This window comes from Ceratotherium simum, chromosome X, assembly GCF_057802395.1.
Source record: "Ceratotherium simum simum isolate JZ-2026a chromosome X, ASM5780239v1, whole genome shotgun sequence".
Taxonomy (NCBI): Eukaryota; Metazoa; Chordata; class Mammalia; order Perissodactyla; family Rhinocerotidae; genus Ceratotherium; species Ceratotherium simum.
Window position 1 is genome coordinate 60477035 of NC_141940.1, and position 15568 is coordinate 60492602.

At 37.6% G+C, this 15568-nt stretch overlaps 1 protein-coding gene across 2 annotated transcripts in view; it reads left to right on the plus strand.

Moving 5' to 3' along the window:
- The first annotated feature begins 2594 nt into the window (after positions 1 to 2594).
- The window catches only part of POF1B (POF1B actin binding protein), a 95226-nt gene continuing 82252 nt past the window's right edge, over positions 2595 to 15568 (plus strand). For both annotated transcript variants that reach the window (XM_087427539.1, XM_087427538.1), the window contains exons 1-2: positions 2595 to 2634; positions 2756 to 3079. In XM_087427539.1, the coding sequence (XP_087283665.1) occupies positions 2780 to 3079 (300 nt within the window). In that variant the 5' untranslated portion in view covers positions 2595 to 2634; positions 2756 to 2779. The remainder of the gene's footprint in view (positions 2635 to 2755; positions 3080 to 15568) is intronic.

Below are 15568 nucleotides of genomic sequence, written 5' to 3' on the forward strand. Positions count from 1 at the left end.
ATCAGAAACAATAAAGATTTTTTTAAGTCTGTTAGAACTGAATTAGCTTCTAAGGGGATATCAGTTCTAACGGGAAATCAAATCTATCATCATAGTGAGTTTTTTCAGTACTAAACACACAATATCTGTATTACTAAGTTAAATAAAATAACTACCAGAAATATAGTTAAGGATTCTCCGAACAAGTCTGGAGCTGAGAATAAGGAATCAACTCTTACTATCCCATCCACCAAAATCTTGAAGCTTGCAGAGTACAGAGTGTCAAACCCTTGGGTTTTCAAGTAGAAAACAAAGCAAGTACCATTATTAAACAGTCAAATATGTTTAGAAGTATTTATTAATTAAAAATAGGTGAGTATTAACATCTACTGCATAAAGGAGAAATAAAACAATTGGAGATACATATCATTGAATGCACAAATGAATTCTCAGAGAAGGAGCAGAAACTTTGGTGAGAATGATTGATAAACCTCTCTGAGGTGAACAAGGGTGGTCAACATCTGCTTCATAGTTAGATGTGGTGTGTCTGCCAGATAGTGCCTAATCTCATTTCTTATAAACTATCCCTGAGCTTCAACTCTCCTTCTCTCTTACCCAGAGATGAGAAACAGTGGTGGATGAGTCTCAGGCATTGGATGAGGGTGTCAGTTTTACACATTAATTTTTGCCCAACTGCATCAAGACACCTGCCTCAAAATACCACATATTCAAGAAATGTGAATGGCAGGTATGGTCACCATTTTATGAATTAAGGAATTTTTATTCATCATCTTGGTGTCTTACTTTATTTACTAAGTCAGTTCTTGGCTGCAGATATTAACAGCACTGCGTGTATGTGTTTGTGTGTGTTTTAAATTCAGATTTTAATAATCAGAGCTGACTGGACGACCCCACTTAACACCCATTCCCTGTTCACACATAAAGCTTATTCAAAATGATACTGATGATGATATTGACAAGTTATTGATCTGATATTTTGCCAGGCTGTTTGGCAGGTCATGTGTTTCTAATCAAATTTTCATCGATTCTTGAGGAACAGCATTAAAATGAACAAGGATTAGATTTGAAAGCTCTGCACACAGCACACAAATATAAATATAAATACACAGTAAATTATTTTAAAGAGTTTTTAAGGTCTGTTTTCAGCATTTTGCACCCCTCTCTCCCATAAAAAATTCAGATTCCTTTTAAAGTCACTTACAAGCTAGCAGTTCAAAACCGTTTTTTTTTATTTTTCCACCTAGAAGGTTTACTAGATGGCCAGATGCAGCACATAATTTAAAAATTTATCTAGTAGTATAATTTAGTAGATAAGAGCTTCGACTCTAAAATGAGTTTCCCTACGTTCAAACCCCAGACCCACCATTTACTGGTTGTTTAACTTTGGGAAGTTTTTCAACCTGTCTGTGTCTGTGCCTCAGTTTCTCACCTATAAACCCTCATAAAGTTATGAGGATGACAGATAATCCATGTAAAGCTCTTTGCATAGTACCTGGTCATAGCAAGTGACCAGCAAATCACTACCTTTTTTCACTCAGCAGACAAAATCTGGCTAGTCAGCTTGATGGTATTCTCTTCCTCTCCAGAATGGTGATGGTGTGCTAGGTTCTATGGTGTATGTATATACTAGGAAGACATCCCTTTTCTGAAGACACTCTCAGTGAATATTCTAGAGTCCAGTGGTGCTGAAGTATCTTGTAAGGCAAATACTGATGGGTAAGTAGGCATTATGATTTTAATTTTAAGTAGTAATAAATATAAGTGCTAAGCATGTTTAAATCTCATTATATCAGGTAAGGCACCTCTCAGGACTTGCAGCTTCCTTAACAACTAGACTTTAAAAAGGCAATCAAACTTAGTGTCTCCTAGAGCACAAATAAAATCAGGGTACATTTCTTTGTAAAAATGCAAAACAATAGACATAAATGCTAAAATGCAAAGCATTTGTGGAAGGGTTAGTTTTTTTGAAAAATCCCCCATGTATAGACAGTGATTCAATCATTTAGACAAATCTACTTCAATGTATGTTAGAAAGCCATACCAGGCCTAGAGCAAGATAAACAGGCCCATACATTAGAGAGAGTTGCTTGAAGTAGACCCCATAGCAATCTCCCTTAACTGCAATTACCAGCTGGATTTTGCAAAGAATGCAAATTTATCTGTGAAAATTAGTGTGTCCCTAGGCTAATACCTGTATTTTGGTCTAGGACGCTGGAATGATAATATTCATGCTTGTAACTACGTTTGCTAAGCTTAAGATCCATGGGAAAGCCACTTTCACGTGACTTTTGTGACTTTATTTCTCTAGTGAGTTTTGGCATGGGCATGTCTTTGTCTGCCTATTTACAGTTAAAGTGAATCTCCAAGTCTGTGGACTTGGAAGCTCTGGCCTCAGCCCTGAAATTCCACATTTCTCTCTTTCCAAACTCCCTTACCTACTCTGTAGCTTTGTAGCTATCTCCGTGGCAAAGCAGAGCCTTTTCTGGCAGGTAAACCTGCCCTGTGAATCCGCCCCTCAAGGGCGTGTCAGTACCATTTCCTGGAGCAATCTCACAGGGTGGCTCACTTTCCATTCGTGTTCAAATACTTTGCTGCTTCCTCTGCAGCTGCCAGACCTGCTCCTGTGCTGCTCAGGTAACTCTCATCTCTCCCTGCCACCACCATAGGCAGAGGTGGTGGATAAATGGCTTCTACGTGTGCCTGCCTGCCTGCCTTTCTACCCCTTTCTTTCATGATCTCTCTGTCTGTTCCTTAGGGAGAGCATCTGGGGAGTACCTTGATGACCACTGAGAAGATGATGAGCTCAAGCTATTGGAGTGAGACAAGCAGCAGCAACTGTGGGACTCAGCAGCCCCCAGAGGTGCTGCAGGGCCAGCCCCAGCATTACCACTACTACCATCAGTCAAGCCAAGTCCAGCAGCCTCCAGAAAAAAATGTAGTGTATGAGCGAGTGAGGACCTACAGTGGGCCCATGAACAAGGTGGTTCAGGCCTTGGACCCCATCGACTCACGGGAAGTGCTCTCCCCTCTCAAAACTGCCTCCTCCTATCAAAATTTGGTTTGGAGCGACAATTCTCAGGTACCACAAAGACAGCTATGCCAGGCTAGTAGAGAGGGGAAATCTTTAATCTCATTTCTTTTCTTTCTGCTTCTTTGCCTCTGTTCTACAGGATGTTATCTCTTGGTGGATTGCAGCTATATGTGCGATGTACAGTCACCCAAATTCCATCGCTTGGCTGTTATTTCATTTACTAGTTCCTGTGATTGTTTGTTTACCAGTTCCAATGATTTTCATAATCTAACTAGAGCATAGGATGGCTCATTTTTTGTTGGATTTGATTGGAAAATCTGATCCGAGGTATTCTTTTGCCCCAATTGCAAAGCAATCCTCAAATTGAATACAATAATTTTTATAGAATAAGATCCCACGGAGTCACTTCATGTCAGAAGTAAACAAGTTTTTTGTATTAAATATGGTGGTGTAGGGACAATGGTATATATGGAGTGACGAGCAATTATTTGTGTTCAGCAAATAGTATGCTGCTCCAGGATGAGTGATAGGCACAAATGTCTGTTTGAATTGTCATATGTGTTTCTTCTGAAAATGTCACATTGGTTCTTCTACATCCAAGGTGAATATTTTATGAATATCGGTATAAGGAGTATTGAAAGAGTGGATATAGGATTGAGGAAGGCAAGACACAAGCAATTGTTATATGAAAGCTAAAAAAGGTGGAATTCTAAGACACCCTTTAAAATGAAATAAATTTGTTTTTAAAGGCATTATTTTAGCATCAGTATCTGTGCTAATAATGTTGCCAACGAATGGAAAGGAAAATTGCAAAACTATATAAAATTGAAAGCTCTATGTCTGTTTTTATTCTTTGACTCTCTTTACATTAAATTTGCATATCTTGAAGCTTTCTGGAAACTTCCATCCAAACTGAAATTTTGTTTTCAAGATGCAATTTGAGAGCTCAAAAAACAACAATTGGGATGATATTATCCTATGTTGCATGATTATATCAATCTGGAATAATATGGATTATTTTCCCAAAATCCACACTTTAAAGTAGGATATGAAGCAACATTTCTAAAGTATATAATAAAACTATTTTTAAAAGAATTGTTTTAAGATATAGATAACCCAATGACTACACAGGCCAGAATTTTACTCTTTTATTTCTCTCCTAGCTTAATTTGAGGGAAAAATATGAAGAAAAAGTTCAGGATTTGTTGTTAGCAATTTCCTAGTTGAGAAAAATTCCACCTGTATTGAAGTCAAAGGAAATAAAAATATAAAGGTCAAAAAACACTAGTTTGTATAAGTGATAATAATAATGCACATGTAAATTCCAATATTCAGTATTAGGATGTTAATGAACAACATAGTGGCTGTCACCTGTGTTCCTTAGTAGTCCAAAAACAAAGCAAAGGTCAAAAATAAGTTACCAGTATCATAGGAATGCTAGAATCACCCTATCTGTTATAGTTGTTTAAACACGTTAATCTCTTTTCTTGTCAACTTACTAGTAAAAGAAAGATAAATAGATAAAAATTTAAAAGGTGAAATTTGAGAAATTATAAATATTGACTACAGAACAATTTTTAAGATCAGACTTTATTGTACACTCCTTAGTTTAACTTTCCTTTTTGATAATCCCAGGACCAAGCTAGTCGAGCTTTTGTAAGACTCTCCTTCTTTCTACCTGATATTTGCTAAAGTGATCCTTACAAGACTATCTACATCCTGAAAAGTAGTTGCCCATAGAGGAGTTTATAAAGAACCTTAGGGATAGAAAGTATGGCCACAGAAACTGGGATAAGAGATTGGAATGGAGGGTGCTGTGAAGTCTGAAGTTATTTATAATTGAAGAGAAAGAAAAGTAAGGGCTGGGTGAGGATGAAGGAGATGAGATTCTAGATATGTGGTAAAGGAAAAAAATAAGAAGGAGCTTCATTTCCTAAGTGAAACAAGAAGAGAGAAAATTAGGCTATAAAATTTCAAACTGAGTTAGATATCAAAGAGCATTCATTCACAAATCCACCAAAAGATAATTTGGCAAAAAAGCTTTTAGATAGCTGCCACAAATAATGTGACTAGAAAACTCTTCTATTTTATTTTCCTCTTTCCCTGTTTATTAATAGGATAGCATTTGGTACAGTTGGGCCTAGATTTGATCTGAAATTACCTTCATGCTAACAAAATGGGTAAGATGTGGGGGCAACTTTACTATGTACCGTGCCAAGTGCAAGCAAGCAGTACATATTACTCAAAACTCTTTTTTGGGGGGTTTGTTTTATGTTTTAATAAAATCTTCCCTTAACATGCCATGTTTCAGAGACATTTTGAGTTGGTATGCAGCAATTACTCTGATGCTAGAGTTTGTGACCACGGCAGCTAGGAAAAGGGGTGTTATAATCAATTGTTTGCCATCATGAATTCAATTAAACTTTTACTTTAATTGTTTTTAGCACTTTGGTGTTTGGATGACATTCAGAGAATTCATAAGATTTAAAAAATATATATAATTGCCAGTAGTGAAATATGTTCCCTCTGAGAAACCAAAATTGATGTCACTTTGCTTTGCTTCCTGAATCTTAATTTTAGCTTATGTAGTAGACATTTTAGATCTAACCAAATGTTTTTGCAGCGCTTTAGTATTTTCCATCTCTGGCTTTTTAGTACATGTTTTTCCTCTATTTCCTTCTTATGCACTAAAATGGTGTTTATAGACATAAACATATTTTAAGTTTTTCCAGATATAATGTTGCTTTATTTCTTGTCTATAATTGATTAGATATATTCTATGATTCTCTCGATTATTATCTTGTCTGATTGATAGAGTGTTTCTCAGAGAAAATCGAATGTATAAATCAGTTGCTGGTGAAATTGTCTAAATTGATAGCAGAATTAAAATTAGTAGATTTATCCATATGAACAAGTAAAATCAAACATAGGTGTAATCAAGGTGATAGATGCATTTTAGAACTGAATGCAGTCTTGTAAATAAATGGAATTCTAGAAACTACATAAAACAAAAGAAAACAAGAATCCTTACAGCTCAACCTTATAAAAAGCTTAAATATTAACCTACCATCATTAACTCAAAATGAAATACTGCCTTAATGAACAACATTGATGTGAATTATTCATTGGACATATATTTTTCCCTTCCATTAATTTAGCTTTTCATGAAGGTCGAGATATTTTCCATGTATACAGAGGAGCTCTGTAGTGTGAGAGAGAAATGAATCAAAATAAAATATTTTTTAATACCAGTGACTCATTGAGCACACATCTATTAAGTGTCTATTATGTAGGAAGCACCCTGATTATCTGGATAAATACAATTTGCTTATCTGGGGAGAGTCCACATTGAGGACAGATAAACAGGACCTATTCTGTAGGTGTCCCATATGACTATATTTCATTTTTAAATATTATTTTGTGCTTTGGCCATTAATATTTTATTGAATAAAACAATTTTTGGTGCAAAAAGAGATCTCTTAATGTATGTGTTATATGGGTTACCATTCTTTTGAATTTGAAACTTGCAACCAAATTTAACTCTAGAGAGCAGCCCAGAGGAGAACGTATGTTTGTGAATGGCCTCTGCTCTCAATAATTATTCAGCCTGGGCTTATCTTTGTTTACATTATTTTTTTTTCTTTTGCTTTGGTACAAAGATTGTGGATAGCTCCCTTACCATGCCAGTATTTCTATACACTATTAGAAAATTTTCCTGTTCTGTGGGGAGGGGTGTGTTGCTCTGATAAATTGTTGTTCAAGGGTGTGGTCACTAAAGTGAATGATTGTTCAGGGAAGTAGGTTGCCTGAAAAAGAAATGAGGTCATTGGATAAAGAGGCCCATGTTTTCAGTTTTGGTCATCCTTTTTGTGCTTAAAGTTAAATGAAACTATAGAAATTGTGAGTGCAACTAATTGCAGGGTGAAAATGCCCATGCCATTTGTCTCTTGTTTAAGGGAAGTCTGATAAATTGCTGGGCCTGTTTTCAGTCAATGGCACTCACAAGCTGTCATTATGTATGTGTGTGGCAAAGTGGGGGGGCGAGGCAAAAGGATGAGAGGTGAACTTGTCTTTTTCAACTGTTGTGAACCAAATTTCTTTTCTTGACGTTCATGATAAGACAACTGGGAGATTTGCCATGCTCTTAAACCCCATTTAAAAGTGAAAACCTGGGGCCGGCCAGTGGCATAGTGATTAAGTTCGTGTGCTCTGCTTTGGCAGCCCAGGGTTCGAAGGTTCGGATCCTGGGCGTGGACATACGTACACACTGCTTATCAAGCCATGCTGTGGCAGGTGTCCCACATATAAAGTAGAGGAAGATGGGCATGCCCCAGGGCCAATCTTCCTCAGCAAAAAGAGGAGGCTTGGCAACAGATGTTAGCTCAGGGCTAATCTTCCTCAGTAAAAAAAAAAAAAAAGTGCAAACCTTTCAAGGCCAGCCTTGTAGCACAGTGGTTAGGTTTGCATGCTCCACTTTGGCGGCCTGGGGTTCGTGGGTTTGGATCCCAAGCGAGGACCTACACACTGCTCATCAAGCCATGCTGTGGTGGCATCCCACATACAAGGTGAAGGAAGATTGGCACAGATGTTAGCTCAGAGACAATCTCCCTCAAGGAAAAAAGAGGAAGATTGGCAACAGAAGTTAGCTCAGGGCCAATGTTCCTCACCAAAAAAAAAAAAAAGTGAAAACCTTTCTAAACAAGTATATTTGAGCTAATTTTTTCTTTACACCAGCTGCTATCTCAATAGTGATCCTTTTTAAACTTCCAATGGTGCATATACTTCTAGTTTTTAAAGATAGAAAGCAGGTACCGTAAAAAGACTGTATATAGTCATGCACCACATAACAACATTTCAGTCAATGACAGACAGCATACATGATAGTGGTCCCATAAGATTATAATGGAGTTGAAAAATTCCTATCACCTAGTGATGTCGTACCCATTGTAATGTCATAGTGCAATGCATTACTCATGTGTTTATGGTCATGCTGGTGTAAACAAACCTACTGCATTGCCAGTCATATAAAAGTACAGCACATACAATTAGGTGAAGTACATAATACTTGATAATTATAATAAACGACTATGTTACTGGTTTATGTATTTACTATACTTTTTATCGTTATTTTAGAGTGTACTCTTTCTACTTATAAAAAAAGTGTACTGTAAAACAGTATGCCATGTTACACTGGCAGCAGCCTTATACATCTAATGTTTACTGCATCTCTTGATTGCATCATTTTCTCTTGTGCTTGATTTAATCTCATGTTGTTTTATTCATCATGGCACTTAAGCATACAAAATCCAGTGCTAACATTGCCAGTAAGAGGCCATGCTGAGTGATTGACCTGGAAACAAAATTAAAAATGATTAAGGACTACAAAGGTGGAAAGTCAGTGATGGTTATTGCTCTCCAATGAGGCATATCCCATTCCACCACAGCTACAATCTTGAAGAACAGGAACAATATGACAGAACCTGTTAAAGGATCTGCTTCAGTGAAGGCAATGAGACTAACAAAAATTCGAGAAGGGCCTATATCAGGCATGGAGAAACTTCTAATGACCTGGATTGAAGACCAGACACAGAAGTGTATCCCTCTCAGCACCATGGCAATCATGGCGAAAGCAAAAAGTTTGTTTGCAATGTTGTAAGAAAAGATTGGACTCAATTATGATGTTGCATTTACTGCTAGTTGTGGGTGGTTTCAACAATTCAAGAATCATTATTCATTACATAACGTGAAAGTGAATGGTAAGTCTGCAAGTGCTGATGTGAAGGCAGCTGAAGAATTTTTGGAAACTCTAGATAAGCTGATAGTGGAGGGAAATTACTTGCCAGAGCAAATAGTCAATATGGATGAAACTTCCCTTTTCTGGAAAGGAATGCCTAAAAGGACTTGCATCCATAAGGAGGCCAAGTCAATGCCAGGTTTCAAGGCTTTTAAAGATAGGATAACAGTATTCCTTGGGGGCAATGATACAGGCTATGAATTGAAACCCTTTGTGGTCTGGCACAGTGAGAAACCTAAGGCTTTCAAGCATATCAATAAGCACACACTGCCAGTGTACTACAGGAGCAATAAGAAGTCATGGATGACCCAGCTCCTCTTCCAAGATGCCCTCCTTCATTGCTATGCCAGAGAAATGGAGAAGCACTGTTTGGAGAATAATATGCCTTTCAAGATTTTGCTTGTTGTTGATAATGGTCCAGGATATCCTCTTTTTGTTGATGATCTTCATCCCAATATCAAGTGGTGTTTCTCCCTCCAAGCACCACCTCCTTGATCCAACCAATGGATCGAAGAGTTAAAGCAGCTTTTAAGGCTTACTACCTGAGGAGAATCTTTGCCTAGGCTATTGCTGCAACTGAGAAAGAAACTGAGAAGACACTGATGTCATTCTGGAAGCATTGTAACATCTATGACTGCATCAAGAACTTTGCTTGTGCTTTGGGTGATGTCACCAAGGACTGTATGAATGGCATCCGGAAGAAGACACTCAAGGGGTTCATTCATAATTTCAAGGAATTTGCCAAGGATGAGGAGATTGCAAAAAGCAACAAGGCTATGGGTTGAGATGGTAAACAACTTTAAACTGGGCGTGGATGAAGTTGACGTTGAGGAGCTCCTAGGGTTGGTTCTGAGGAACTGACTAATGAGGAGTTGTTGGAACTGGAACAGGAACACACAGCTGAAAAAGAGGCCAGAGAAAAGGAAGCTGCAGGAGAATAAGAACCTCCAAGAAGATTCACAGTGAAGAGTTTAGCAGAAGCTTTTGCAGACCTCAGCAATCTCCTTAAAAAGTTTGAAATCATAGACCACAACACTGAAAAGTTTTCATTAATAAAGAGGAATGTTTATGATGTATTATCTGCTTACAGGCAAATCTATGATGAAAAACAGAAACAAACCAAACAAACCACCATGGACACATTTCTGAATATGACCTCAGGCAGGTCCTTCAGGAGATATTCCAGAAGAAGGCATTGTTATCATAGGAGATGAGAGCTCCATGAGTGTTATTGCCCCTAAAGACCTTCTAGTGGGACAAGGTGTGGAGGTGGAAGACAGTGATTTTGATGATCTTGACTCTGTGTAGGCCTAGGCTAATGTGTGTGTTTGTGTCTCAGTTTTTAATAAAAAGTCTGAAAAGTAAAAAAAATAAAAAATTTTAAAAATAGAGGAAAGTTTATAGAATAGGGATATAAAGAAAGAACATATTTTTGTACCACTGTACAATGTGTTTGTGTTTTATGCCAAGTGTTATTACAAAAAAGTCAAAAAATTAAAAAAAAATTAAAAGTTTATCAAGTAAAAAAGTTACAGTAAGCTAAGGTTAATTATTAAAGAAAAATATATTTTTAATAAATCTAGTGTAGCCTAAGTGTACAGTGTTTATAAAGTCTTGAGTAGTGTATAGAATGTCCTAGGCCTTCACATTCACTCACCACTCACTCACTGACTCACTCAGAGCAACTTCCAGTCCTGCAAGCTCCATTCATGGTAAGTGCCCTATACAGGTGCACCATTTTTTATCTTTTATACAGTATTTTTACTGTACCTTTCCTATGTTTAGATAGACAATACTTACCATTGTGTTACAATTGCCTACAGTATTCAGGACAATAACATGCTGTACAGGTTTGTAGCCTAGGAGCAATAAGCTATACCATATAGCCTAGGTGTGTAGTAGGCTATACCATCTAAATTTGTATAGGTGTACTTTATAATGTTTGCACAGCAATGAAATCACCTAACCACACATTTCTCAGAATGCATCCCCATCTTTAAGGAACACGTGACTGTACTTTTATTTTCTCTCCTAATTTCCTTCAGGAAAAGAAGAAAAAGAATCCAGGAATGAGTCTCTTAAATGAGGGATTTCTTTTTTTTTTATAATTTTTATTTATTTATTTTTCCCCCAAAGCCCCAGTAGATAGTTGTATCTCATAGTTGCACATCCTTCTAGTTGCTGTATGTGGGACGCGGCCTCAGCATGGCCGGAGAAGCGGTGTGTCGGTGCGTACCCGGGATCCGAACCCGGGCCGCCAGCAGCGGAGTGCGCACACTTAACCGCTAAGCCACGGGGCCGGCCCTAAATGAGGGATTTCCATTGGAGGGAAGAGATGCAGGGAAGGAGCTCTATTACTACTACATTCTAGTACATTCTATTGCTTTCTTCACATGAGAACAGAATCACAGATTTTATCCTAAATTAAGGAAGTGTTTTTTCATCTAAAGAGAGATCGTTAGGGCCGGCCCCGTGGCTTAGCGGTTAAGTGTGTGCGCTCCGCTGCTGGTGGCCTGGGTTTGGATCCCGGGTGCGCACCGACGCACTGCTTCTCCGGCCATGCTGAGGCTGCGTCCCACACACAGCAACAAGAGGGATGTGAAACTATGACATACAACTATCTACTGGGGCTTTGGGGGAAAAAGGAGGAGGACTGGCAGTGGATGTTAGCTCAGAGCCGGTCTTCCTCAGCAAAAAGAGGAGGATTGGCATGGATGTTAGCTCAGGGCTGATCTTCCTCACAAAAAAAATAAAATAAAATAAAGATAGATCGTTATAGTTTACATGTTTCTTCCTGTACAAAGTTCAGAACAACATCTCAACAATAACCTAAGGCAGGTGTTTAACCATGTTACTGGCTGTGATAGTTTCTAACAAAAACATCTCCCATACTATTCAAATGGCAGTTTGCCTTGGCAAATTCTGCCAGCATAAGTGTCAGGTGGTTTTCAGTGATTTTCACAGTCGTTAGGACTGACAGGAGCAGCCATAAGGCTACCATGCTTTTCCTTCTTGGAACATTAGATTACATATTAGTTTTTAAGTAAAGTTTTAAAATTTAAATTAGACAAAATGAATGAGTTCCATGTTCATTTCAACAAGCTTCCAAATATTTAGAGGACAAAGTCCTGTACTATGTATGCAATCTTCTATGTCTGTTACTTAATTCTCATTCCCAGCAGTCTCACCATCTCTCATGTATCTATTGCACTAAGGTCTTGAACTCTTTGATCAGAGCTATTAGTAGGAAAATGGAAAGCTAGTAGGTATTGACTGAAGAGGTTCATATTTTGCAGAGTCTAAAGATCAGTCACAGAGAACACTGTGTGGAGAAAATACCCATACAAATAAATCTATGTGGAATGTCTCAGGGAGAGCTGCAAATAATAAACATGCAGTAATGAGGTAGACTTTGGCAGAACCAAACTATGAAACAGTCTAGCGTAGCGGCTAAGAGTGTAGGCTTAGGTTTTAAACTTCTCGAGTTTAATTCCTGGTTCGGAAACTTGCTAACTGTATGCCTCTGTGGCCTCATTTGTAAAAAGGGGCAATAAGAACACCTAACTCATAGGATTGTACTTAGAATCAAATGTGATGATATATGGTGGAAAACACACAGCACAGTGACTGACACATAGTAAATGTTAATGCTGTATTACCTAGAACAAATTACTTGACCTCTCAGGATCTCAACTTTCTCATTTGTTAAACGGGACAATAATACCTTCCTTCAGGGTTGTAGTGAGTATTGAATGAGATAACATGTGAAGGTGTCCAGCACAATGTCTGGCACAGAGTTTGCACTCAACAATTCTTTCCATTTGTATTATTGATTTATAAAAATATAGCCAACAAAAGCGCCTAGCTGCACAGACAAAATAAGATAATAAACTAAATGAATAGACTATAAAATAAGAGTTCCTTTGACACTGGGAAGGTTAGGTAAACACATATGCTTGAAAGGCTTACTAGGGCTCTACTAGCTAAGAAAGACTAATGAGGAAAAGCATTAAAGCACTTTTCTAAAACTCATGGTATATGATCAAAAGACTGGAATAGCATGAATGTATTTGTAATGTTCACTGGCATAAATATCCTTTAGAAAGAGTAATTTGGAAGTTCCCATGCTCTTAGATTCTTTGAACTTGAACATCAATATTTGAGATGGAGTTTTTAGTTTGTGGACTTTTCTTTTTCCTTTTAAAATGTAGTGACACTGAGCATTAAAGCTTGCTTGCAGTCTACCTCTTACCTATTGTTTCCTTTAGAGCTGCACTTCCAATAGGGTAGCACGTGGCTACTTACATTTGCATTTAAATTAATTAAAATTAAATTAAATTAAATATTCAGTTTCTCAGTCACACTAGCCACGTTTTAAGTGCTCAACAGCCTCATGTGGCTAGTGGCTACTGTACTGGAGAGCACAGATATAGAACACTTCCACCATTGCAGAGAGTTCTACTGGACACTGTGGATCTCTATATTTAAGCTACTCATTTAAATATAGAAACACTTCTAAGATCATCACATTCGAAGAAATTGATGGTGGTGCAAATGTGTGATCAAAGTGCTGCCAATTTACACGATCAGCTATAATGGGCACATAGGAATGAAACAAAAAATGAAGCCACAAACTCTCAAAGTATAAGTTTACAATGACTTTTTCAGTCGAAGGAGAATTAAATTCATAAGCCTTTAAGAAAAGACCTGAATGAAAGATTTTTATGAATATATGCATGTATCTATCCTCTGTCTATCTATATAATTTTCCAAGAACATCACTTTTTGATAGAGCAAATGCTTAAGAAGAGGAAAAAGAGGGACCGGCCCGGTGGCGCAAGCGGTTAAGTGCGCGTGCTCTGCTGGCGCGGCCTGGGGTTCGCCAGTTTTGATCCAGGGCGCGCACCGACACACCGCTTGGCAAGCCATGCTGTGGCGGCATCCCATATAAAGTGGAGGAAGATGGGCACGGATGTTAGCCCAGGGCCAGTCTTCCTCAGCAAAAAAAGAAGAGGGTTGGCAGATGTTAGCACAGGGCTGATCTTCCTCACAAAAAAAAAAAAAGAAAAGAAAAAGAGGAAAAATAACCCCCCTCAATCAAAATGCATCTTCCTTCTTTTGGGCACGTAATCTGGGTTTCATAGCCTCTCTGGAACTGCCTATCTCTCTTAACCTACTGAATTAATTTCAAATTTTGGTAAGTAAAGTTCAAATATCATTCTCATTTTTACAGATGAGGTAACTGAGGCACGGAAATATTATGTGACTTGCTCAAGCTCATACAGCTAGTATGTGGTACAACTGAGATTTAAATCCAGCAGTCTACTTCTATCTGTATGCTTGTAACCACCATGCTATACTGTATATTCCTGGTCTACACATTTGACTCATTTATGTTACACAGTCTCTGATATCTGATTCCTATTTATACTTCATGATCATTTTCTTGTACATGCTCCCATTATGAACCACCTAAAATCTCTTGGCACACAAGCCAGGCGAAAAATAAATAATAAATGAATATTTCAATCCTTTTAAAATATTATTTTATTTACCAAGAAGGCAGATATTTTTTGTTGCTGCTCAGAATTCTTTTTTTATATTTGTCTCACAAATTTTACTGATTGTTTTGTATCAAAATATACAAGGCTCCAGCACTGAGTAATAAGTTGATTAATTTTTAGTTATTTAAAGATTCATAAATGCTTTGGGAGAACTTTGCTGGAAATATTACGAAGAAATAAAATCTGCTTGTACCTTATTGTGGAATTTACGACCTCAGCAATAAAATGGCATTGGATTTATAATTTAGAATCTTTTCAAAAACTTTCATAATCAAGTTCCAAAGTTAGGTTCAAACTCCTCGCCTTGATGCTGTTAAAGAGCCTCCTTAGGACAGTCCCATCTTACTTTTACAGTCTTATCTCCTACCACCCACCTCCTCCCACCTTGTGTTACAGACACACTGTACTGTTCTGTTTCTTGAACAAGTTGAGTATTTTGCCTCCCTCCCACTCCCGCCTTTGTTCTGTCCATTCCCCACTCTGGCAACATCCACCCTTCCCTCACATTTCTGCTGGAATTCTACCTATTCCTCAAAATTCATCTGGAAAGTCGTCTTCTTCAAGACATCTTCTCCAACCCTGAATGTTCTTACTCTCTCCTTAATGTAGTACTCCACTCCCACCTCCATTCCAGATGTGGTCTCCTTTTAAAGCTAGTATCACTTTTTATTATTTAACTATAAGTATTATAAGTTACTTATAATAATAAATAAATAAATGTAAGGTACTTATAATACTGAGTAGTATATTATTTCTGTGGTCCTTCTTTTCCTCCACCATGGACTGTATACTTGTTGAGGGTTGATTTTTTTTTAAATCAAAACTAAAAGACAAATCAAAATAAATGTTTTGGAGAATAGAATGGAACAGGAAATTCTCTCTCTCTCTCTGTCTCTCTCTCTCCTCGCCCATCTCCCGCCTCTGTTTGTGATTATGGCTTGCAAATATGCCTGAATGTGGCTGTCAGCGGGGGCTTTAATAAAGATATATGACTAGGACTGTTTGTGAGTTTCACTCTTTTATGCCTTCTCTTTGAACTGAAAATGGAAAGTAGGACACAAATTGCCTGTTTAAAAAAGTAAACACATAAAATAAATATAAGGAAGTTATTTAATAAGTAAATTAGTTTTCTATTCTAATTCTTGGGTCCCATTAAGCATCTAGATTTGACTTGTTTAT